At 39.1% G+C, this 27,054-nt stretch overlaps 1 protein-coding gene, 1 non-coding gene and 1 pseudogene across 2 annotated transcripts in view; 2 read left to right on the forward strand and 1 right to left on the reverse strand.

Annotated features, from left to right (window-relative positions):
- Arl15 (ARF like GTPase 15) overlaps nucleotides 1-27,054 on the forward strand; it is a 386,392-nt gene that overhangs the window by 119,874 nt on the left and 239,464 nt on the right. The window contains exon 2 of the mRNA XM_076856144.2: nucleotides 14,280-14,424. Within this exon, the coding sequence (XP_076712259.1) occupies nucleotides 14,280-14,424 (145 nt within the window). The remainder of the gene's footprint in view (nucleotides 1-14,279; nucleotides 14,425-27,054) is intronic.
- Nucleotides 264-337, reverse strand: Trnai-uau (transfer RNA isoleucine (anticodon UAU)). Its single transcript has one exon. It is a non-coding gene; the product is annotated as a tRNA-Ile (tRNA).
- Nucleotides 12,025-12,368, forward strand: LOC143399438 (small ribosomal subunit protein eS26 pseudogene; annotated as a pseudogene).

The following is a 27,054-nucleotide window of genomic DNA, read 5'->3' on the forward strand; positions in this document are numbered from 1 at the left end:
CATCCCTCAGGCCAGGTTATCATAGTTATTTAGTGTTCACCCTCAGTCCTTGAAAGTTTGAAATCCAAAATTAGCCTGAGTTGAATGTGATTTATATTTTTTGCCCCTTTATTTGCTGTGCATCCTTTAATTGTTTGGCTAATTCACTTCTCAGTTTTTTTCTGTGAAGAACTTAAATGTGGCTTAAATAAAAAAGCATATAAGAAGTAAAATTTAACATCATGTGATATATTAGTTCAAAATCTCATTATTATTATTATTTTTTGTGGTGCTGGGAATTGAACCCAGGACCTTATGCATATAAGGCAAGCACTCTACCAACTGAGCTATATCCACAGCTCTTCTAAATCTCTGTGCTCTTTTGGGCACAGAGAAATTATTAATTGATAAGAAATTTAAAATGATTAGGACTGAAGATAAAGCTATTGTTTTTATCGTATAATTTGCTTTGAAAGTCCTGTTGGTTAAGATAATCTCATGGCAATTTAAAAATCCTCCACCCAATCCCTGCCCCCAGATTATATGACAGTGAGGTTTTACTTTAACACATGCAGAATTCTTTTAAGACTAAAATTCTTTATTTCATTTTTTTACATAGAGAATTTTTGCTTTTTTCTGGTAATATCCTTGTATGGTTGTCATATGAACCCTGATTCTCTCAAATACATTTTTCTTAACTCTTTTTGGCATTGAATATTGTATCTCTGGCAAACATTAATTTGTCTGTGAATGATTTTCTTGAGGGTCTTTTTAAACACAAATGAAAGACTCCTGAGTAGTTCTCTTCTCAGTTACGGAGAGCCTTGGGGATCTGCAGAGTCTGTCCAGGCTGGAGTCATAATTCCTTGTACAAAATATCATTATTTCCACAGATTCACTAAACAAATGAGGCATGATGTCCTTTTTTAAAAAGATATCTTCTTTCATCTAATCATTTGCCTTCTACTCTGTTCTCCCACTATTTCTTCTTTAATGTGACAATTTACTGCAAGCCTTCAGATTTTATTCTGTGGGGAAAGTTGAATTTGTTAGCCAAGAACCATGTTTTACTTTTGCTAACCATAAATATGATTGCTCTTTTTTTCCTTCTTTTTTTGCATGTTCCAAGTGAGTAGTTTTTTGTTGTGATAGTTGCTTCCTTATTATGGTGTGATTTGCAAATTGGAGCAGGGAGGCTTGAAGGATTATACATTACTTAGATAAACATGTTGAAAAGCATAGTGGTTTTATTTAAAAAAGAAAATATAATCCCAATCACACATCCTTAAGTAGTTTAAGGGAATTTATATCTATGTTTCTAGTGACAAACAATTGTTCAGACTACCCCACTGTGCTTTTGTTTCTAATTTACAATAGCTAGGTGCTAAACAGGGCTCCAAGTATGCCCTGGCCCATTTTCCTCCTATAAGATACTGAAGTTGAAAGGAAAGCAAGAATATGCATGTATGAACACAGGAGCTGTCAGGCATTTTCCTCCTCCATGTACACAACCTGCCCACCTCTTCTTACATGTAATAGTTTATTTGAGAAGTATGGGAAGGAAGAAGGGAATGCCCATAGAATGGGAGCACTAAGTGTTAAATAGCAGCTCACAAGTGGGACACTAAGAGGGCAAAACCTGTTTGCTCAGGAAAATCCAGGCCATATTTTCTACTAGCTCTCCACCTGCCCTCTGCCAGGAATCAACCTGACTTCTCTAAGCATTTTCCATCAGAGTAGGTTTATTGAAGTACAAGATGAACAAATATTGTTTTGACTAGTATATGTCTTTAAATTGTAGTAAAAGATAAGTCTGCTTCTCTCATGAACCAAAGGATAAAATGTATAGTTGTTGCTGGTTTTGGCTGCCCTGCAAATGAATACTTTGGGGAACATCCTACAATGTGGATTTTCCCACAGTGTGGAGTCAGGGCCCCTTTTCAATCCTGGAGTAGGGGATGATTTTTTTTTTTTTTCTCAATTTCCTGGCAGTCATGGCCCTAGCTTAGCTAGCTGGGTACTGAAGCTCCATAGCCCATTGCTAAAGCCTTCAGAGGGCACCCTCCTGGCTGTGGTGCAGTTTGGCACAGGGTGTCGGGCAGTTGCTGTCGGCGACAGCTCCTGAGCCCATAGTGCTTGCTGCCTTATAACCTGGGCTGTTTTCATTGTTGCAGTTCTTTAGCCTTTTTCTCAATTCTGTGAATTATCAGAATCCTTCCAGGGTATTGCTCTTATCTTGTTTAGCATTAGAACCCTGTCTGGTACAAAAGAAAAAGGAGGACACCCTTTTAAAACCACACTTAGAATGCTCAAATGTATTTTCCTGGTAGTTTGAGAACTCTTGATGGAGTGGGTGCTTTATTTGATGGGAGAGGGAGGGAATGATGATATTCAGCCTTCCTTTTAGTTAAGAATGTCAAGTGCATGGTATCCCTCTAATATCTCCATCAAACCGTTATGTGATTCTTTTTGTCACGTATACAATTTGGGCTGTAATTTAAATGAACATAATTTAAGGCATTTGTGCCTATATTATTTTCGGGTATTAAAATAAAACAGACACTAAAAACATTTTTTATATATATATAAGTCCCCGTGCTACTTTTAATCTTTTGGAGGAACTGACTATTTTTGTTAGTGTCTGATTTTTGATAAGTGAGTTGTTGGTAATGAACAAATTCAATTGAATATCTTGGAGATGATCTTAATTAGATGTGCCTTGGCTTTTTCTCTAGCATTTGACAGTAGTCAGAAAGTGCCTCTTTAATAAAACACACCTTTAAATAACTCTCTCAGATTAATTCCAGCTTTTAAGGCGAGAAGATGTCTTGAACCACCACTGCTGCCAGCTCAGCTGTGGATCTGAAACATCCAGCTGTGCCCTTTCTGCCTCTCCCATCACCAACAACAGACTTTGCAATCAGAATCTGTCTGGCACGTGTGTGGATGTGTGAGGCGAGATAACATCTAGCTCACTGTATTGGCTCTTCAGGGCTAGACCTTAGTAAACATTTGTCCTGTCAACAGTTAAACCACCATGATTTGAGGATGCACAGGGATTATACACATCCGCCCCGTTATGCTTTTGTCTGAGTCTGCATAGAGATTCATATTCAAAGAGAATGGATTTAACTGTTAACATAGACCAGTATGTTTCAAGTAGCTTTTTTAGGAGTTTCCCATTTTCAGGGGAAGGAAAAAAAATCCAACAATACTCTCACTCTATATTAAAAATATATAGTGACACTTTTTAATTTTTCTTACTATATAGCAAACCAAAGGATTGTCTGTGTTAGCCATTGTTATTTGGTGGATCAAATCAGATCTTTTGGCCAAATAGATGATAAAATAAACCCAAACCCTGAATTATCTTCAATTATATACTGTGAAAAGAATCATGATTAGTGGTCACAAAAATTAGTTTTCTTTAGGAAAACATTAAGGGAAAAATCTCAAAACAGTAATCTTGATGATTATAATACCTATTGATTATTGAACATTTGGTAAGTACTGCCTCACAAACTACTCCCAACAATCCTGTGAGATGATCCCTATTTCTAGCTTAGGTTACAGCTCCAGGTAAAGTCACTTGTTCTGATATGAATGGGGCTCAATTTCAGCGTGTCTGACCGTGCATTTCATCAAAGCTGGGCACTTACTCACCAGACCATGTCTTATCCTGTGGTAGATTCTGGGTCAGACACCCAAGGTCCACAATTGGAGTATTTCAATGTAGGAACTACTTCTAAGTCTAGTGGAGGAAGATGGCAGTAAGTCAACTTTGCTTGATCTAATAATGAGTGTTATGATAGTAGAACAGAAAAGGTGCTAAGGAAGTTTGAGGAAGATCATTTAAATCAGACTGAGGGACACAGATATGTTCATGGAAGAAATGATCATTGGACTGAATTTTGAAGGATGTCTCGCCAGAGAAAGATAGTAGGGAATGATGTATAGGCAGAGGGTGGGCTTTTTGGATCATATGGAGCAGGTAAGAGAATAGATCAGAAACTGCACAGAAGTCTGGTTTTGATAGGCATATGGGCCAGGTATATAGTGGGAAAATAACAAGAATGATTATTGTCAGTTAAGTTTTATGTGTTGAATTCTGTTTGGAATGCTTTGCAGACATTATTTTATGTAATCTCCCTAACAACCATTGGAGACCAGAAATGAAGGCAGAAGCAAGATCATAAAGATCCTTGTTCGCTTAGAGAAGGAATTTGGGCATTATCCAGACAGGTATAGGTGGCCTTAGGGGGATTTTAAATCATGGAAATGATCTTACGTGTGTTATAGAAATATCATAGCATTTGGAGACTGAATTGGAATTGGATGAGACCTCAGCTAGTCACTCCAGCAGACAGTGTATAGTTGTCCAGGGGACTGTGGTGATGACCTGATCAAATGATTTAAGACAGAGGAGGAACAGGAAGGTATTAGAGGCAGAAGTAGACAGATGTATTGGAATTGTTGACAAAGAATATGCAGGACAGAACTGTATCTTTAGAAAGGCCCCAAAGTTGTGTAGTGAAGAAATAGAGTAAGATTTCCACTGTTAGGGATTATAGGAAAAACAATATATGTTTTTCTCTTTTTGGTTGCAAGTCTCCCCATCTCCAGTTCAAAAATATCAACATTGGATAGAAGGTATTTTGTTGGGATTTTTCTTGGGGATTTGTAGGTGATACATTCAAAGGTCTACCTAGGGGGCCTAGCTCTTCTTTAAATGTGCTCATGACCTGACTCTTCCCCATGAGTGTTAGGCAGCTTTTAGTTGCTATGACCAAAACACCTAACAAGAACAACTTGGAAAGATTTAGTTTTGCTCATAGTTCCTATTGATTCAGTTTGTGGTTGGCCTAGCTCCATTGCTTTAGACCTGAGGTGAGGCAGAAGATCATGTTGAAAGAGTGTGGGAGAGGAAAACTGTTAGCTCATGGCAGCTGGAAGCAGAGAAAGAAAGGGAGGGAAGGTAAACCCTTCCAAGGCACGCTTCTGGTGAACTTCTTCTCCAGCTGGGTTCCACCTTCCTCCCGGTAATTCATTCAGCCATTAATGGATTAAACTACTGATGAATTCAGAGCCTTTTGATCCAGTCATTTTCTAAAACTCCCATATCTCTGAACACACAAGAAACTTTAGGCAACATTCCAGATTCATCCCAACACCAAGTATATAACATTCAGAAAAATGCCCTTGGTAAGGAATGCTGTTTTCTTTTATGCCCTATTTTCTGTTTAGAAATGTCTGTTAAGATAATGACCAAAACAGTGGTCATTATATATCAATATATTAGTTTCAACTAAATTTGTATATTTTGTTTGTTCTTTAAGAAAAAATACTGTATGATCTGAAACTGGCCTAGGTGAAATTCTGATATGCAGATATTTATGAAAAGACATAAAGCTTGGGTTCTATTATGGACAACAGTGCCTGAGGATTTTATTGCTGGTTTTATTGGATAATACTGTTATTATAAAACTGGTATTTAAACATTAGATTTTCCATCTAACCATTTCAAGAAAAGAATTACATTTTAAAAATAAGAAAGACACATTTATTTTCAACCTACCTAGCTCTCATTTTCAATTTTATATCAAATAGGAATTTTTTTTTTTAAGTTTCCAAATTGAGAAGATCTGAAGTTTTGTATAGGTAGGAATATGTGAGAATCTGGGATTTCTTCAAATCTAATTATCTGATACATGCCCTAACTTTCAAAATTTCACTTTTGGCTCATGGTGAAACACACATACCAGGACTCCCGGGTGCTGCTGATCAAGGATGGCTGATACACAGACTGGGAGCCACGTGGGCCCCTGGTCTGGTTCAGTGCAGCGGCACTCTCTTCCATTCAAAGTCTCAGATGTCTGCCCCTCTGCAAAGCCGTGAGGCCAATGTCTATAGCTGCTAAGCATGAAATCCCCTGCTTCTGTTTGTTTCTTTTGTTGCCACGAGTTAATAGGGACAGAGACAGGAGACAGCCCAGAACAAAGCAGAAATAATGGAGTATTTCACCCCAAAAAGGAATGTGGATTGAGAAATACAAAGGGTAAGGCAAAGACAGACTTAGTGTCCTGAGGCAGTGTGATGTATTGGCCAGGAGCCTCAGCCCTGGGACAATTCCGGGCCAAAGCCTTGGTCTGTGAGCCCGGAGCAGCCCACATGGCCAAAAGGTTTGACCCATCTTCTGTAAAAACAATTTATTGTTTTTTCTCGCTAGGGTTTTAAAGGGTGACAGGATTTTCACCTCGAAAAGTGGATTGCTCTTACTGCACGGGAAAGTCTTCTGCTGGGCTGTGTCTGGCGGTCAAGGGCACTCTTGTCAGCGCTCCATCACTGGCTTATTTTTTCTGTTGCTCTAGGTGCCGTCTTGAACTTATTCTTTTCACCTGTTTGCAGGAACAACTAGTTATTCCAAGACACGAGGGCATATTTGACATTCATTTTTCTTTATACAAATAGACAGGACTAGCTAAGAGATTTTGTGCTTCCTATAGATCATTTCCCTCATGTGCATTTCCATACAACCCCATTTATTTGTGCATTTTCTCCCATATTCTCCCTCAACAAATTTTATTTTATTTAGTATTTGCTTATTTATTTATTTTCAAAAGACAGTTGAAATAAGTTGGCAGTTGCATTCAAATTTACTTGCACATGTATTTTAAGGAGGAAAATTTGAGGACTGTTCTAATAGAGATTTCTTTTTTCCTCACTGCTGTGCGTGGAATCAGAAATCTCAATGGCCAGCATGGGCTTCTCTCTATAGACAAGCTTTGTCCTTTCCAGAGGATAAAGAAGGGTAAAATGAAAGAGGCACACAGTGGGAAAAAGAAGCCAGTGGCTCTTCAGGATCCCCTGTCTTCCATCCCAGCCAGGCCCCTCTCCTCCTTCCCTGTTCCCTAATTCAGCTCACAGGAACCTTAAGGATTCTGCTTCTCACCCACATTTTCTGACTTGGGGGAAAACACTGCAAGGTCGCTTTGCCTGGAATGAAAGGTACCGTTAACCAGAAAGCTAACAGTGCCAGTGAAGAAGCCTAGCAACACCTCCTTCCTGTCCAGGCATCTTTCTCTTTAGCTACATAGGTAAACTTAAAGAATTCTTCCACATCTTCAAAACAGCAGAAATGCCCCATTTCTGATGCTCTGACCTCTGCCTATGGACATGGCAGACTCAGAGCCAAGAGGACATGTGTGGGGGTCCTGGTGCTGGACAGTCCTGACTCAACCCCGGATTTTGCCACTTAATAGCTCCCTAGTACATTTTTAAAGAATCGTGTTGCCCTCTGCATAGAATGGCTTTGAGGTCTCTTCCGCATGACACACCCTCAGATGGTAGAAGCTTATCATTCCAGTGGCTCAGCAAATAGCTCTGGAGCCAGACCTCCAGGGTTTGAATCCAGTTTGTTGTAGACAAGTTGCTTGACTTTAAGCCTCAGTTTCCTTATCTTAAAATGGGAGTCATAGAGTACTTTTGTTACTGAATTGTTCTAGGGAATAAATGAATTACTATACATAATTTACCTACATATGGCACTCAATAGTACTAGCTGTCTTTGTTTTTGTTTTTGACTTACTAGGACACCCACCAGTTGTCATGTCTCTTACAGAGCTCAAGCAGCTCTGACTAATCCTCTAACACATTTGGCCTCCTGTTGTATTTTGTATTGAGGTTAGATTTTCAAAAGACAGACCCATATTTGACTATTATAGACTTGGAAAACATTGTGTTCTAAATCAGGTCACTTCAGATATTTAAGAACTTCTTCATGTTTTATTCATTGAACATTCTTAGTATTAGAAAACACTTCCAGAAATTCACTTACTTTCAAAAACTTCTTTTGCATTGTGAAAACTGGTGAGGGTTAAATGTGCAGGTGCTTCTTTCTGATTTTTGAAGCCAAATTGCATGAGAATTGTATCTAGTCAAAGTTATGGGTGAATATTCTTTTGCCTTTAGGTGCCAACTTATAGATGTTTCATTAATCTAACAAGGGTTTGCTCATTGTTGTACCAGGTCCCACTCTTGCATAGAAAAAGACCTGGCTGTCTGTGATAGGAGCCCTGGGTTTTTTTGTCTGGTGAGACCCATATTTAAATAAGGAGGAAACACTGTGGGGCTTGGGCAGTGACTGTGTGTCTGTGAGGAACTCCCAAAGCTGACTGAAGAAAAATTTCCAGCAACTATACAGAGCTTCAATCAAATTGAATTCATGCTCAGAATAAAATCTTGTATTCATGGTGAAAGACAGAGCATCAATTGAAACAAATGCCATGTCCCAAAAGGCTGGGAATTTAGCAACTCAGGATGGTTGGAAATACTGGCAGTGTAGGGGCTGGTGCCAGAGTGGGAGGTTTTTGAGCAAATCTCTCATCCAGAAATATGTAGTTGCAGGACAACTCTGTTGCTTTGTTTGGGTGCTTGGCCACCCTCAGAAGCCTGTAAAATTTAAGCTTTTTGAACCAGTAATATGACCAAGAATGGCTATGTCTTTGGGTCTGTGTATCTATTTCTATTAGGTGATAAATCAGAAAAATAAGCAAACAAACAAACGTGTTATAACGTCAGTTGCAGTGCTGCAGATGTGTGTACAGGGCCAAGGAGGACAAGGAAGGATTAGTTCTCTGAGGGAGGCAAGGAGGACTTTTGGTGGTGGTGCCATCTCAGCAGAAAGAAGAGAGAAGGGCAGGGGGCCTTTCATTGCAAGTGCACAGGACCTGGTGGTAAGAAGAGTGAGTTCCCAGACTGTTGGAGGGACTAATGAATGGCTTGGAAGTAGCTAGGATGGGTGAGATGGAAATGTGAGGAGAATGAGGTACACAGTTAAGTGCTCACTCAATGCTTTACAGTATTGACTTAGTAACCGAGTAGTCACTGACTACCTACCATGTGCAGTGCTCTGCCAGCTATGCTAAACCCTGACACTATCCCCAAGCAGAGCCGGGGATGCTTTAAGATGGTCTTGCAGTCTTGGGGCAGAACCACCAGACTGAAATGCAAGCCTTCATTTTACCTTGCAATGTAATCTTTTGCTTATATTTTATTCCTAACCCATGTGGCCCTGTTTCTTCTTCAAGCAGATATTCCCAACGTTTATGATTCTGCATTTTGAGTGCTCCATATTTCAACTAGAGAGCATCTGATTATATGATATTCCCAAAAGCTATGCTGTAGCCAGTCGGCCTCTCTCAGGACCTACCATTTCATAAAGAACATAGGTAGAAGTTTGTGCACACATGCCAGGGGGAAATGTTCTGTGTCTTGGCATTATGTGGTAGATAGGTTCATAGATTCTTTCAAAAAGGAGTGACTCATAACTGACCCTGAAGGGCGGGGGAAACCTGGTGAACTCAAGTAGTCAGAGGGAGACCATGACCTTGGTTGCCCCGCAGAGGACATAATTATAATTCAGACTGGCTTTGTTTTCTATTTCCTGCTGCAAGTGAGGGCAGTGTTGTGTGTGCGTGCGTCTTGGGTTGAACTGGGATGGGATGGAACTTGTAGAAGCAGCTGTGGGCTAAAAGAAGGGGAAGTACTCCAGTCTGGGCTGTATGTTGGGCTGCCAGGCCCTTGCCCAGGAAGCTAACTAGCAGCAAAGATATCTTAGGAAAATGAGCATCGTGATGAACAGTTATTTACCCGTCTGGCGCCTTTCTTAGTAGAATAATGCATTGAACCCATGCCTCATAACATCCTCCTGAAGAAAGGAAGAGACAGATAGTGTTAAACGTTACTGGTTAATCATGGGGAAACTGAAGCATGGATAGGTTTATGAGGCTTGGGCAGAGTTACACAATGCCTTAGTGTCTGGCCTGGGAATGAAGCCCGAGTTTGCCGCTTGCTGTCAGGACTGCCCGACGGCATTGTGTTTCTCATTGAACAGTGGTGAAAAGGGCTGACTCTCAACAATGCAGGAGCTGCTATAGGAGACAAACACAATGAACTTTGGTACAGTATAGTCTAGAGGCCAAAATGAGTAATTTTAAGTAAATTGACTATAAGATCCAAAGCCTCAGTAAGTTTTTAAACAAAACCAGGGGGAAAAAAAAAGAAAACTCTGTACAGCTTTTCGGAACTGACTCAAACACCACGAACACCCTCCTCCCTCCCACCATTTGAAATGATATACTCTTAAAAGTTTTATTTTGTTGGCTCAAAGTCTCACACTTTTCCCATTTGCCATGGGATGTATTTATTTACTTCAAATACATTTTTACTTTCAGGATTCTGTAGTTTATCTCAAAGATTCTGCCTCGTAATAATGTCAGTGTTGCATTTATTTTCCCAAATGCCTTATTTCCATAGCCTGAGTTTTGGGGGTAGACTTTTAGTTTGCTCAGATTTAATTTGGGGTCTTCAAAAACAGTTGGAACTACAGAGACTGGAATTCAGGAAAGCGGTGAACGTGTGCCAGGGGAGTTGCCATGTTTGGTGTCTTTGCATTCTGTGCAACTAGAACCAGGGGGTTACAGGTGACAGTCCTGGGAAGTATATAGAAAAAGTAGAGAAGTGGAATGTCATTGCTAAATTGTGTGTTCTGTCAGAAGTGTCTCCAGTGTCCTGGAATAAGTTAACAGGTGATGATTAATGGATTTGGGTACAGAAGTTTTTACACTCCAGATATCAAGAACAATATGAAGATCGAATTGTAGAACTTTGGGCTAAAATATGTTGAATAATATTGGTGTATGAATGATTTGTAAATAATTTGAACAGGGCAATAAAAGCAATCAGCTACATATAATTTCATTTTGTATTTAGGATTTTTAGTAATTTGGATCACAGTAGTTGGGTCCATCCCCCTCTAAGAGACAGTCCATAGGAACTATGGCACTGGAGCTAAGCAGCAGCGGGCATCTCTAGAGCTGGAATAGGATCTCTCCCTGCTTCCTTCAGCAGAGACCGAAGTAGCCCAGCTATAGAAACAGATGTGAGCAGTGTGTCCTGTCATAGCAGAGCACAGATGACCTCTGCTTAGTGTGAACAGCTGTGAGTCATGGGCCGACTTCAAGGAGGTACATACACATACATACGTAGGACTCTCATCAAGAGTCTGGGAGACTTGAGGAAAAGTTTGCAAAAGTGAAACAATATCAGCTAGCTTTCTTGCAAATCCAGGATGGGACGTGTTGTGTTGGCATCGAGAAGGCTGTTTATAGCTGCAGTCACAAATCTCGTAGGGGAACACTTAATGGAACTAAAACATGGCCAAAGAAGAGCAACTGACACAAGGAGTGGGAGGGGTTGCTATATGAAGGCAGACTGAAATAATTAAGACTCCACAGGCTTGAAAAGACTGAGAGGAAATGGGATTAGAGTTTAATAAATCCATGTAGAATATGGATTATTAAATATTGTTTACCAGAAGTCAGCAGAACTTCTTAAAAACTGAGGGAAAATGGATTTAGGTCAAAAAGCAGCTCTCCTCTTTCGAGAATAGATCCTGTACATCAAAACCTTACTTTGGGAAATGAGGCTAACTTCTGGCATTGAAGTGAAAGGAGAAAGTCACAGGTTTCTCTTGGTTTTACACTGTTTTGCTCAAACATGGGTGACCCAGTGGGTGTGAATCAGACATCCTATTGGGTTTCATGCTTCCTTTTTGCTTTTCTTAGGTGAAACTTTGTCATTTTTTTTTTCTTTAACCCTTCTTTATTGAGGTGAGATCTACACTCACTTTAATAAAGGGCACTAGGGTTACTGGGATGGAGATGGACAGATGTGGTTCCCATAGTGTAATAATTAATAAGAAACTGTGTTCAGAGTGTCGCGATGTTTCTTGCAAAACCTATAACACTCATTTTCTTCCGCCAGCACGCTAAGTAGTCCCAAAGGTAACTTTTTCCATGCATAAATAAACCCTAGCAACCTCTGTCTGCTCTGGGTTTCTTTGGAAACGCTAAGTAATCGAGAAATTTTGGGGAGTGGTTTTCCCTTCTTGACACTACGGGGTTTCCCCATGTGAGCGCAGGGATCTTGCGCTATATAAGAGCTCCGGCCGGATGTCACGTCCTCTCCCGGGTCCTCGCTTCCAAGATGACCAGAAAAAGAAGGAATAATGGGCGTGTGAAAAGGGCTGGGGGCATGTGCAGCCTATTCGCACGAACTATGCCAGGTGTGTGCCCAAGGACAAGGCCATTAAGAAGTTGGTCATTGGAAACATCGTGGAGGTCGCAGCCGTCAGGGACATTTCCGAAGCAAGTGTTTTCGATGCTTATGTGCTTCCCAAGCTCTATGTGAAGCTGCATTACTGTGTGAGTTGTGCCATTCACAGCAAGGTAGTCAGGAATCGATCTCGTGAAGCCCAGAAGGACCGGACATCCCCACCTCGTTTTAGACCTGTTGGTGCTGCCCCACGACCTCCACCAAAGCCCATGTAAGGAACTGCACCCTTAAAGAGTGAAGAAAAGCTATCTTCTGGAAAACAATAAAATGGAAATTATAATTCAAAAAAAAAAAAAGAAGAAAGAAAAAGAAAGAAACTGTGTTCATCTGCAAGATGAATTCACAAAAGAGCTGTGAGAGCTTGAAGTCAATTGCTGATGAAGTCTTGGGATCAGAGCATACTGCCCTGAGGATGGAATGGCTAAGTGGAGACCCAAACACTGATGAAGAGTTGGCTAAGCTGAGAGTCAGGGAAGAGGAAATAGCATAGGCCAGTGTCTGGAATGAGACAGGGCCCCCGCATGGCTCGGGGGAGGTGGGCAAGGGGCTGGTGAGTGGGCTGGAGCAGGTGGTGGACACCTCATGGACCATGATAGGGGTTTGGGCCCCGAAGCAAGAGGAAGTCACCAAAGCATGTTAAGCAGAGGTAATGATTTTCTTTTTATAAACAATCACAGAGGCTGCTGTCCAGAGAACAGAGAGGACAAGAGCAAATACACTGGAAGTGGTGGGGGAAATATTGATGTTGTCCAGGTAACTATGGCCTGGACTGGAGAGAAGTGGACAGATCCTAGAGAGATTTCAGAGGTTTCATGGACTGGACTTGTGGATCATATATGAGAAATGGGGAAGAGAAATAATCAAGCTTGATTTATGAAAGTGTGACAGCCAATTAGGACTCAGGTTTTATCTGAGAAGATCGACACAAGCTTTTTATTGGTCTCTTCTCTCATGATGACCCATAAGACAGGAGGTCAGCCTTTCTCTCTCCTTTCCTCCTGCTCTCCCTCTCTCATGGATCATTCAGAGCCTAATACTTCTATTTCTACAAAATGGGCATATAGTAAGCCCCCAGTAAATGGATGAGGCATAAGCCAAAGATCAAAAACTGTGTGAATCATATTCTGTCTCCTCAATCCCTTTGTTTTAACGCTAGGAGAGCAAACATGTTTGTGTGGTGCACACGCTACCCTACAGGTCATAGCACCCTGAGGTCAGTTTTCCTGAAACAATTGAAATTTAGCAAAGGCCAAGAAGACAGTGATATGAGAAGACTCATTTAAATTCTTTTTATTTTGAATTGGCATCAAAGAGTTATGAAAATAGAACAAAGAATTTTGCTATGAACTCTTCAATCAACTTCATGAATCATTAACATTTTACCATGTTTGCTTTATTACACTCCTCCCCTGATGGAGATGGAGAGAAGAGATCTGGAATTTCTCTGAGCCCTTTAATTGCAGACATCAAGACCCTTTACCTCTAAGTACTTACGTGTGTGTTTCTTCAGAACAATGATTTTCCTTACATAACCACAGTACAGTTATTTAATTCAGGAAATTTAACCTTATGCAACACTGTTATCTAATATGTAGTCTATATTCAGTCTTCATTATTGTCCCAATAATGTCATTTATGGCACTTTTTCCCCTCCTGATTCAAGATCTAATCTCAGATGCATTTCATATTGTTTTTATAGTCTTCTTTAACCTAGAATGGTTCATTAGTCTGTCTTTGACTTTTAAGACATTGATACTTTAAGAAACGGGACAGTTGTCTGGTAGAACATGCCTCAGATTGGCTTTCTCTGGTTTCCTCAGGGTTGGGTACAGGTTGTGCATTTTGGTTCGAATGCTGCATGATGACATCATGCCCACTGCAGAGCACCTGCCATCACAGGAAAGGATGCTGTGGGCTAGACACCTCTCATGGTGGGGTGGTAACCTTGACCATCCAGTTGAGGTGGTGTCATCTGGGTTGCTTTGCTCTGAAGTTACTATTTCCTCTTTATAATTAATAGGATGCTCATCTATTTGTTAACACCTGCACAGTCATGTTTAAATGTTACTAAGTCTTGTTTCCATGTTCTTGTTTAAAGAACCATACTTCCTCTTCTTTCTCGGCAGTGTTTTAGAGCACTTTGCTGCAAGGGACCACCACCTGCACGACCGGAATATGACCTGGTTTGCATAGGCCTCACCGGTTCTGGCAAGACTAGTCTATTGTCAAAACTCTGCAGTGAAAGTCCCGAGAACGTCGTATCAACCACAGGTAGGTTCTGTGCCGGGTACCAGGCCCTCTCTCCTTCCTATCCTGGCCTTTCCAGCTTCTTGTGCTATTTATGTGGCCCATGTCCCCACTTCCATTCTTGTTCAATACTTCTGTCAGTGTATTTATTTCCATGTACCTCTTTTCCAAAAAAGACATGAAGAGGGCTTAATAGCATTGCATCATAGTGTTCTGTATCCCTCTTGCTGAGCATTTCAGTGGTGCAGAATAAATCAGGCTCAGTAAAATATTAATCCAAACTAATTCTGAAGACTGGAACTCTGGTCCTCTTATGGTGAATTTATCTCAGGCCCTCGCAGGGCTGTCCTCCCTTGAATCGTCGCTCTGTCCTGCTTTTGTTGGTCATGTACTCCCTATGCAGCCCCTCGACAGAGTCTGAATTTTCTCTCCTTAACCATTTTTCACCGGGAGGGTGAGCAGTGCAGGGGGCCTTTGATCAGTGTTCCCATGTTGTTTTCTGACTTACAGAACAGTCAGTCTAGGCTAGAGTTCCTCAGTCATTTCCCTCTCAGAGGATGTTGGTGATGTGCAGGCACAGTTTAGCTGTCACAACTGGGAGAGGAGCTACTGGCCTCCAGTGGGTAGAGGCCAGTGCCTTCTGCACACCCTGCAGTGCACAGGGAGCCCCCACCACAAAGAACCCTCCCGCTCCAAAGGTTATCAGTGCCAAAGTTGAGAGCTTTTTCACTCCCCAAATGCTTCCACTTTCTCTTCTGACAGAGGAACAGGAAAGAAGGGTATAAATTAGAGATGATAAACGGAAGAACAATTGTAGGAGATAAAGAATAGAGCTGCTGTGGGAGGAGATCTAGAACTGACAGGGAAGGATAGGGCGAGAAGTTGACTGGGAAAGTTGAAGAGCTGCTGTTCATTCAGCTGGATTTTTGAGAACCTACTATGTACTCTGGGCATGAGCAATGGTTCTAGCACTGCAAGAGACCCAGTCTGCTGACCAAGTAGATGCTAATTCATGTCTAGAAACTTCCGATGGAGTGGGTCTGGTCAGTGCTGCCTGGCTGGGCAAGGGAAGGATGCTTGAAGAGTCTTTCTTCTTTGGATCCAAAGTTGGCAAGCCAGGGAGATGAGCAGGAACAAAAGAATGGGAGGTGGAGAAGAAAAGATTTCGGGGCAGGGGGAAAGCTTGTGTGAAGGCAGAAACCAAAGTGGGACCTCTCAGAAACCCCATGGCTTCCTGCATGGCTGCTGTGTGTGTTTAGTAGAGTGCTAGGGGGCGAATCCTGAGAGAGGCTGTGGCCACCTTCTGGCTAACTTCTTATACCATGCTCAGAAATGCGAGCTTTACTTGTAGACAGTGTAGAGACATTCAGATGTTTTAAGCAAGGAAACTGCATGATGAGCTGGATCAAGCTGGCCATGACGTGGAGGATAAATTATGAAGAGCACTGATGAGAGGCAGAGGTAGGAGATGATTGTAAATGGTGCCACACATGTGCTGGAGACCTTAGCTCAGCAGGAGTGGGAAGAATGGAGAGGAGGGGATAGATAGGATGCAATATCTGAGGGCTCAGATATCAACAGGGCTCGGTGACCAGTTGGGTTTAGAGGGTGAAAAAAGAAGCTGAGAATGACTCATTCTTGGCTTTGGTGGCGGTTGGATGATGAAATTGTTGACCCAAGTGTCCTAACAAGTCAGAAAAATATTGATAATCAAGACTCTTGACATCATTGCAGTTCAGGTTTTGCTACCAGCTAAGAAAAAAAAAAAAGTGCAGGTTTTGAGAACTTTTCAGATCTTGGAATAATAGACATGAAACTGGAGTTATAAAGAAACAGACTCAGCTTGATTAGAGGGTGAGGGAGAGAGTGAGGGATTGGTAATGAGTTGTGAGCCCACAGAGACAATGAGCAGAGAGCTGGAGAGCAACCTCTGTGCACGGAACTAGGCCAGCCACCTTCTTCTTCCCTCAGAACAGAGTTCTCCCTCCTCTCTCCACTGGATGTGGTCCATATTTCTACTGTTCAGTATCTGTCATACTGCTTTGTTCCCATGTCTACTCCCCCATTCTGGGCTGCAGGCTCCTAAGGGCAGATAGAGCATTTTACTTGGTGTTCTATATCCACGGTCACAAGATTTAGGCATAGGTACAGATATTTGTTAAGTGAATAAAAAAATGATAGTAAATTGAATCTGCATGATATTTTTACGTAAAGTATCATCTGTGAGCTTCCTAGCCATCTTCTGTGACAGAAAAGAATCTTCATATCCTGTTTTTAACTCTTATCATCTTAAGATACAAGAGGGTAGTGATATGGCCATTGTTACACAGTCAATGACAGTCACATGCCAGGAGAGATTTTCCAATGACATTTCATGGTATCTAAGGCTTAGGATCTGATCTGAGTATGTACTTGCTGGTTTTCTGAAACTGTGGATAGCTTTTGAGTAATGTGCCTCAAACTTATACAAACTTTATTAGCTTAATAATTGTATCCAAGCCAAGTAACCTCCAATATATGTGTAAGAGTAACACAAAGTATACTTCTCTTTATCTGAGTTGTCATCTAGCCCTACTGCTAATTGTTTTGCTCTTCTATTATAATGTGAAATAATTATCTGTAAATATTTTTATAATGTACTCATAAAGTATAATATGTGTTTTATATTTGTTTTTATTTTTTAAAATAATGTTTTCCTTTTGCTGGAACCAATCATAACATTGTGTGCTAGTTGACTTTCTGGTGAGTTAGATATTAAGTTGGCTAACGTTTTGGATATCAAACTTCTATGAGTTGCAATTATTCTGCACTTGGCAGAGTGCCTTTTTGGAGGCTTCTTTGGAGATCCTTGCCATCAAGAAGTTTACACTGGGTTTGGAAGATAAGTTTTCTAGTGATAAAACGGTTCACATTTATTGAATGTTTATTATATGCCAGCCTCTGTGCTAAGACAGAATATGATATGGGCTATACTTGACACTATAAAATGAAAGTGAAAAGTGATCATTTCTAACCTAGGAGATCAAAGAAGGCTAATCAAATATTACATTTGAATAAGGCCTCTTATGATGGGAAAGATCTAAGTAATAGGGAGAGGGGTATGAGAATCAAAAGCATAGGTGATTCAGAGAAAAGTTAGTGGTCTTTATGCACAAGATGTGGCATTGTATGAAGTGTTGGGATCCAAGGCCAGAGACTAGAGAAGTTGCTGGGAAAGGCCTGTGACACAAGAGGTGATCCAGCAGGCAAAGTAGTGACTTGAGATGGAGAGTTAAGAGTCACATGTAATTTTATTGATACTGTAAAATGTGATAATTATATTGGGTAATATAAAGAAAGGGAAAAGAATCAATTATGACTCAAGTTTCTAATTTGGTGTTTGAGTGAATTGTAAAAAGAAGTAGGGAAAACATGACAGATAGTTTTAAGATAAAAAGAATGAGGTTAGTTTGGGGTTTACTAATTTTGAGGTATCAGCATGACATCCAACAATGATCAAATGGTTTAAAAAAAAATAGACTAGGGAGATTTTAGAGCTACAGATCCAGATTGAAGAGGCAATTTTAATTGTGGATTTGGATGAGATCATACAGAAAGAATGGATAGAGACAGGCAAGAAGATTGCTAAGCACCAACTATATTTCATTCACCTATTGCATATTTATTGACTGCATACTGTGCAACTGGCCCTGATTTAGGTGCTAAGCATGATCAGTTATCAAAACAGATAAACATCCCTGCCCTTATATCTTATGTATCTTATTATATCTTATGTATCTGATGAGGAATTTATAAGCCGGGCAGTTTTGTGCAACATCATGTAAGTTCAGTAAGGTCAAGAAGTAAAAAGAACCAATAATATAAACCTAAGTCTAAAGAATGAGAAGGGTATGATCATTAATGACCAATGATAATGATATCGCCAGTTATCAGTGACGAGTCCTGCTTTCTCACATGCTGAAGTATAACATTAGAGAAGCATGCCAAGGCAAGCATATAAAGCAGGGTTTATTTAAAAAGGGGTAACAGTGGTTCACAGCTGTAATCCCGGAGGCTGAGACAGGAGGATCCCGAGTTCAAAACCAGCCTCAGGAAAAAGCAAGGCACTAAGCGACTCAGTGGGATCATGTCTCTAAATAAAATACAAACCAGGGCTGGGAATGTGGCTCAGTGGTCGAGTGCCCCCAAATTAAATCCCCAGCACCCCCCAAAAATAAATAAGTAAAATAATAAAAAGGGGTAACATAAACTTTTCTCAGGAGGGAGAAGGGGGCCATAGGTGGTATTCTGGTATCTCAAGGAGTGAGGGTGTTCTGCCTTTTTTTTTTTTTTTTTTTTTTTAATGTCCTAGGCTTCCTTTGTCTCCTCCTCTCTTTCCCTTATCTTTCTCCTTCCTGTATACTTGACTAGGCCCAGGAGATGCTTAGGTGGGATGGCCAAAAGGTGAAAAGCAGATGGATAGAAGGAAGGGCCAGATGGAATAACCCAGGACACATTAATTAACAACTTTTATAACTTCCTGTAGGGAGGGAGAATTCCTGGGACAGGTTACCTTAGCAACAGGTTGGAGCAGGGCCCTTATCTTGATAAGGGTGGAGGAAGAGCTCTGGAGGCATTTCAATCCCCAGGGGGCAGTCTCCAACTTCCCAGACTTAAATTGGCCTCCTTGATCTGACCTGACTTGATTTACCTATCTATACTTATGGCCTGTCTAATTCTGCCTTCAGTAGAACAGTTTCAGTAGATTGTTGGGGATAGAAACCAACCTCAGGAATGAGGGAATAATGAGTAAGTAAAGGGAATGAGCTATAAACTATCATTTTCATTCCTTGGTCCTTTGGCTAAGATTGCATATAGACTCTTCTTTCAAGAAGAGAGACAAAAAAAAAATTAAAAAAAGAGAAAGCAATGTTAAAAGAATTTATTTTTATAAGGAAAGGTTATCATGTGATCATGCTAGTAGACAGAGGCATAAAGGTGGTTGCCTGGTGAGAAATAAAGACAGAAGATGCTCAGGAGAGGGCGGTGCATGCAAGAATGAGTAAGGATTCTGGTTCTAGTCAAAATGGGATAACTGGGCTGGCTTACCCTCATGTGAACCTGAAACAAGAGAGATAATATTAAAAAAAAAAAAAAAAAAAAGAAAAGAAACACCTGGGTGCAGTCGTGCAAACCTGTAATCTCAGCCACTGTAGAGGCTGAGGCTGGGAGGATTGTGAGGGTTGAGGTTAGCCTGGGCAACTTAGGCCCAGTCTCAAAAATAAAAGCAATAAATAAAAAGGGCCCAGGATACAGCTCAGTGGCAGAGCATCCCTGGGTTCAACTGTCAGAACTGAAAAAAAAAATAAAGTGAAAAATGAAAGTATGAAATATATAAAACAGTTTTCAAGTAAGTGAATGTGAAGCAACAAAGGACAGTCATCCCTGAGAAATAAGAAACAAATGTTTTGAGCCCTATGATTGCCCCAGCTTACTGCCTTGAGAGAGCTTCCAGGCTGTGACACTGTTCCAGAGGGAGCTGAAGTAGAACTCAATGTGTTTCCTGCATTCAGAAGATGGAGCTGAGAATCAAGGAGACCAAGCAGCTAGAGTTAATAAGACAGCGTACTAGACAAAAGAGAGTTGCACAGAGAGAGACCCCTAGAGATCTTCAGTGTATATCCTTTGAATATTTTGTGGACAAAGCAAGCACATGAGGAAACTACTCAAGGGCAGGAAAAGAAGTACCTGAAAGTACTAGGGGGAATAGTGCTTGGTCTTCTCATGGGGCTGAAACTTACGACTATAACCACCAGACAGACTGGAAAAGTCATAATTCATGAGGAACTAGGTAGAATACTCAACAAGATCTTGCCTCAGGAATTGGCTTAAGTTGAGTACTGCTCTGGATTCACCTAGCAGATCATATTACCCAGTCCAGAAGGCTTAAGTAATTTTCTGGTGGTACTAATGTATCCCAGTACAAATCTGTATAAGATTTAGAGAAATAGCATGCAACAAGGTAAAATTCAGTGTCTGATATTCAGTTCAAGATTATCAGGCACAGGAAGAGATAGAAAGACACAATTCATAATGAGGAGGATAAGCATTCATTTAAAACTTATCAGAACTGACACAGATATTAGAATTAACAAAGACATTATAACTGTATTATATCTGTTCATAAGGTTCAGACATGGAAGATTTAAGAAATGTAGTTGTGGTTCAGTGATAGAGCGCTTTCCTGGCATGAGAGAGACACTGGGTCCGATCCCCAGTATCACATTAAAAAAAAAAATTAAGGTATTAAAAATAAAGAAACCCTGTATAAAACTTCTACTCATAAATAATACCTGAGATAAAATGTGTCAGATGAGATTAATACCAATTGATGAAAAGAAAGGATTTGGTGAACTTAAGAGTGTTAACATTGTAGAATCTATCCATGAGAGGGGGAAGAGCATCAATGAACTCTTTGAGTGCATGAAGCCAAAGGGGTGGGGAAAAGGACAGAAAAAAAAATTGCAGAGATAATGGCTGAAACATTGCCAAACCTGAAGACAACTATGCACCTACAGACCCAAGAAGCCCATTGAACCCCAAATGTAAGAAATGTGAACAAAAGCATACCAAGATACATCATAATAAAATTTCCTGAAGCCTGTGGTTAAAAAAAATATGATGGTCAATTTTATATATAACATGGCCATGGTGTCCACAGAGGTGGTCTAACATTATTCTGAATATTTCTATGATGTTGTTTTAGATGAGATTAGTACTTAATTCTCTGGACTTTGAGTAAAGCAGATTGCCCTCTTTACTATGATGTGACCTCTAGGTAGTTGAAGTCCTGAACAGAATAAAAGACTGACCTCCCTGGAATAAGAGGGAATTCTACAACAGATGACCTTTGGATTTGAACTTTGCACTGTCTCTTTCTGAGTCTCTAGCCTGCCAGCTGACCGCTGCAGATTTTGGACTTATCAGCCTCCTGTATGTGAGCTAATTCCTTAAATCAATACCCACCCCCAGGAGACAGAAAGAGAGAGAGAGAGAGAGAGACACAGAGAGAGAGAGAGAATGAATATGAATGAGCAAGACATGGAGACATACACACATACACATGTAATGGATATATACAGAAATGTCCTTTTGATTTTTATTTTGGGAATTTTGAGGAATACATAAAGAAATCCTAAAAAGCAGATAAAAGGTATTATATATGAGAGCAAAGATGAAAATGACATCAGATTTCTCACTGGAAACAGTGCAAGTGAGAAGACAATGGAACAGCATCAGTAATGTAGTGAATATGTGGGGAGGCGCCCTGTATCCTAGAAAAAATATTTAAAAGGAAAGTAAAAAATTGTTTTTCCCCCATATATACAAAAGTTGAAAGAATGTATTACCAGCGGATCAACATTATAAGAAATGATAAATGAAGACCTCCAGACAGATGAGAAATGATATCAGTTATAAATCTATATATATAAGATACGTATATGAATCTGTATCCATATAAGATATGTAAATACATAAAGATTTATATATAAATATGGATAAATCTGTATCCATATAAGATACCTATAACAATGAAGAGTACCAGAAATGAAAATTACAGGGGCAATCAAGATTTAGTTTATATTACTTAAATATCTTTAGAAGATAACTATTTAAAAATAACTATGTATTATGGGGTTTATAAGATATGTAAAAGTAAAATGCATGAGAATAACATAAATATCATAGGAGGAAAAACAAATGCAGCATATTGAATGTTCTTACATTATACTGTATATAAAGTGGTATAATAACACTTGAAGGCAGACTGATTAAAGATGTGCTATATAAATCCTAAAGTAGCACTAAAATCAATGATATCTTTTTTTATGTGTGTGGGGGAGGTTAGAGGACATCCCCAGCCCGTTTTTTACAATTCATTTATTGAGTCTCATTAAGTTGCTTTGGGCCTCACTAAGTTACTGAGGCTGCCTTTGAACTTGCGATCCTCCTGCATTTCTGGGATTACAGGCCTGTGCCACTGTGCCTGCTCACAGTGATACCTTAAATAAGATAACATGGAATTACCAAAAACAACCAATTCAAAGGAAGGCAGAAAAAGAAGAAAAAAGGGAGCAAGAATAGATGGGACAAATAGGAAACAAGTAGCAAGGTGACACTGAATTACCAATCAAGTGTTGATAACCATTAACAATCAAGTTAAATATAAATGACTGATTTGATATGATTTGATTTTTTTAAAAAAGCAATTCCACCAAATGTCCACTTTAGGAAAGAATCTTTAAACATAGACACAAATAGGTTAAAAGGAAAGAATGGGAAAAGATAGGATCATACTAGAAGTGTGATGTAAGTTGCAATGGTTATATTAATATGAGACAATGTACTTTTCAGAGTAAAGACTAATGCTGAGAATAACAAAGTTCATTTCATGATGAAGGGGTCATTTAATTCAAGAGGACATAACAATGCCAAACATTTATGTACCTAATAACAGAGCTTCAAAATATATGAAGTACAACATGACAGAACTACAAAGGAAATTAGAAAAAAATATAATAAGAGTTTTCACTCTTTCATCAAATAATAAAACATGCAAGAGGAAAATCAGCCAAGACAGAGTAGATTTGAACAACACTATCAGCCAACTTGACTAACATAGAACACTCCACCCAACAGCAGAAGGCATTCTTCTCAAGTGCAAATGGAACATTTACCAAATTAGACCATCATCTAGGACATAAAACAAATCTCAATAAATTTAGACGGACTCAACTCGTACTAAACATGTTTGCAGATTGCAGTGGAATGGAATTTGAAATCAATAACAAGAAGACCTTGAAAAATTTTCTCTTGGTATGGTAACTGAATAACTTCTAAGTAATCTATGGATCAAAGAACAAAATCAAAAGAGACACTATAAAGTATTTATCACAGCACAACTACACAACATATCAATCTGTGGTTTGCCTCTCAAAGCAGTATTTTGGTGGGGGAGGATTTATAGAAATCAACTGCCCGTATTAGAAAAGGAGAGGTTCAAATTAGTGTTCCTAGCTCTCCATCAAAAAACTAAAAGAGAAGAATAGATTACAACCAAAGTAAGCAGAAGAAATGAAATAATAAGGTCAAAATGGAAATCTATAATATGGAAAAGCAATTGGTTTTTTTGAGAAGGTCAATAAAATTGATAAAACTCTAGCCATAGTGATCAGGAAAAACCAAAGAAGACACAAATTACCAATATGAGGAATGAGAGAGATGGCATCAGTACAGATTTCATAAATATTAAGAAGATGGTAAGGAATGTTACGATGAACTTTTTGTCAATGAATTTGACAACATATCTTAAATGGACAAATCTTTGAAAGAAAAGTCTTCCAATCTCAAGAGGAAATAGAGAACCCTGATAGACCTTTATCAATGTAATTGAAATTATAGTTAAGAAGAGAAAACTTGAAGTGTAATTGGCTTCACTAGTGAATCCTACCAAACATTTAAAGGAAAACACAATGTCAATTCTCCTTGATATCTTCCAGAAAACTTTCCAACTCCTTTTATAAAACTGAATTTAACTGGATACCAAAACCAGACAAAGACATTACAAGAAAATTCCCTGCCAATATCCCTCTTGAACACAGATGCAGAGATGATAAACAACTACTCTCAAATCAAATCTAGCAATAATATATTAGTAGGATAATTTATTGTAACCAAGTGACATCTATCCTGGAATGCAGTTACTTTTTATGTTAAAAAAGCAATCTGGAGCTAGGTTTGTAGTTCCGTGGTAGAGTGCTTGCCTAGCATGTGCAAGACCCTGGGTTTGACCCCCAGCGCACAGGAAAACAAAAATCTTAATATCAAAGTCTGCCCAACTGTTTAAAGGACATTTGTGAAAATTCTCACAGCTATTGCCACATTTATGGTGAAAGATGACTCTTTCTTGCTCAGATCAGAAGACACTGATGTCTGTTATTATCACATCTACTCAACATTATAGTAGAGATTCTAACCAACACACCAGGCATATCTCATCAATATAGAAAATTTAATTTGAATCCACAACTTTATACCAGTAAATTAGACATGACTGATGTGAATTAGAACTGATGATTTTAGAGATCTGAAAACTGACTTAGAGGTTAGCTGTGGATTTAATATGGAGAATGTTGCCTTAATTTTAGAAGAAGGTAGGGCATGGTTTACAATGGTAAGTTGAATACTGAATTCAATCAGATAGATGAACATATTCTCCAAGTATTAGAGGATGGAAAGATGAACATCCATACGCAAGCAGATGCCGTACTTCAGGTGGAAAATTATTGACTGTGGTAGTGAAGTGATCTCAAAGTATTATTAGGAAGCAGGGCTTATGCTGGGAGGTACTGATAAGGAAAGGCTCTGTTTGTTAGTGGAAAAAGAAAAAGTATGTAAGAAAATGTTGGAGCATGTAGAACGCTTTTCTTAACATAGGGGAGGTTCCATACAGTTCAGTGAAAGGGCTCTGTAATGATCAAGGTAGGGCTGCATTGGATATGAGAAGCATGAAGATACAGCAAAGAGCAAAGAAGGAGTAGATGGTTGTTGGTTAGGTCCTTGTGTTCATTGTAGTGAAAGAAGGAGGGCAAGATGTTAGAGAAACAAATTAATAATGGCAGGGGGATGGGGTGAGGGAGAGGCAGCAGAGAGTCAAGCAGGCTGACTTTAGGTACCAGTGGACCCACAGAAACTATTGCGTGCTAGCATTCCCAATGGGTATTGCTGGCATCTTTGAACATACAACCCAGTCTTAGGGTTCTTTTTTTGGGGAATACCTGGATGTATATGTAAGTGAAGAATAAAGGAGGTGGAAGGAAGATACTAAAATAAACAAAAAAGCATCAGTAGTGGAAACAACGGTAACTAGAAGAAATGAGAAGTCAGAAAGCCACACATGTCTGTGGATGATTGAGTGAGAGAGAAGGGAGAATAGCTGGGGGAGCCTGTAGGGAACAAGTCACAAAGCAAGGGATCTGGGGACTTGAGCATATAAAACCAAGTCACTGGAAATCTAAAATTAGCAAGCTCAACATAAAAAGAAACAATGCCATTGAGAAATATTTGCATAAAACATTAAGATAACAATTTGTGGCTGTCCTACTTAGAGAATTCAATCACACTTACAGATATCATTGAGAATCTAATATAAATTATATTAAGTCCACAAAGATATTCATAAACAGAAAAAGTGGCAGAGAAATTGATGGAGCACGTTCAGCTTTACAAAAAATTCATTTTTTTATGAGGGAATAAACAAAAAAGTTAGTTTTATACTTAAAATTTTTTTTTATGATAAGACCCAATGCTGAGAATATAGTAGTGGCATTGATATATACATGTACTACTGGTGCCATTGTGACTATTACTGTCCCTTTTCTTGGAAAACAACTATTCATATAAACCAAAAATTACCAAAATACTCATAGACCTGGTCGTGATGCCAATAGCAATTTATTAGAAACAAGTCATTTAAAAGAAACTATATCCAAAAGGCAATTCCTTGCAACATTTTGTATAATAGTTAAAACTCAAAAGCAACCTCAGCGTCCTACAGCAAGGGAGGTTATTAAATGAATTATGGTATCTCAATTGAAATGATTATAGATTAGAAAATGTATATATTTTTCTATTGAAGAAAGTGAAAAAATTAAACTTACATTTATTTTTTAAGTTAAGCCATGGAAAACTATGCTTTTGTACATAAACTGGAAATAACATGTAACAGCACTATGTACTTTGTTAATGTGGCTGAATTATGTTGAGCTTTATTTTAAATTATTTCTTTATTTGATAATGTTTCCACACTGTAAAGTCAATTAAGAATGAAATGTTGGAAGATTTTTGAAGAATTAAAAAGAGGATCTACCTTAAGAGCTGGTTTCTTATTAAATGAAAACATATCGTAAGAAGGGCATGTCCATCCAATTTCAGCAAGGCAAGAATGCCTGCCTTTTTTCCAGGAAGAAAGGGAATCCAAACTTTATTGGATCGTTAACTTCAGCATTCTTTCAGCTTTGACATAATTTTTAAAAGACACTTAAATTGTCAAAACTCAAAGGGCCAAGAAATCCTCCAGAGAGCAGGACGAGGTTAGTGGAGAGGGAGAAATTGGGCATCTTGCTCTTTGGTCTAAAAACAAAAGTGAATTCTGCCCGGAACAAATTTCTTGACTGTGTCTGCTTGAGGAATTTGTTGATAAGAGGGGTTGTTAAACTGTAGATTACACAAATATTCACTTTTCCCCCCCCTTTTTAAACCCGAGGAATGGAATCTAAAGTCTCAGGATAATATAATGATATATCATGGAGAATAACCTAGAGAAAACTGAACACCCTGAATTGAGAAAGGTTGAAAATATCTTTAGGGATATGTATTTCTGTACTTGAAAAATTGTCAAGTAGTATGTCATTCAGTTAAAATAGAAAAAGATCATGACGGTTTGAAAGAAAAAGTTCATGAACACTTGAATGAAGCATTTAAATAACTTTAGTATTAGCTGTAGATGTGTTAATAAGAGAAACAATGTTAGAAAGTCAGATTTAGGTATCTGCTAAAGGATGGTTTTCTAAATGCCAGTAGATTAAATTTTCTTTGTGACATTGAAATTATATT

This window comes from Callospermophilus lateralis, chromosome 5 (assembly GCF_048772815.1).
Source record: "Callospermophilus lateralis isolate mCalLat2 chromosome 5, mCalLat2.hap1, whole genome shotgun sequence".
NCBI classification, from domain to species: Eukaryota; Metazoa; Chordata; class Mammalia; order Rodentia; family Sciuridae; genus Callospermophilus; species Callospermophilus lateralis.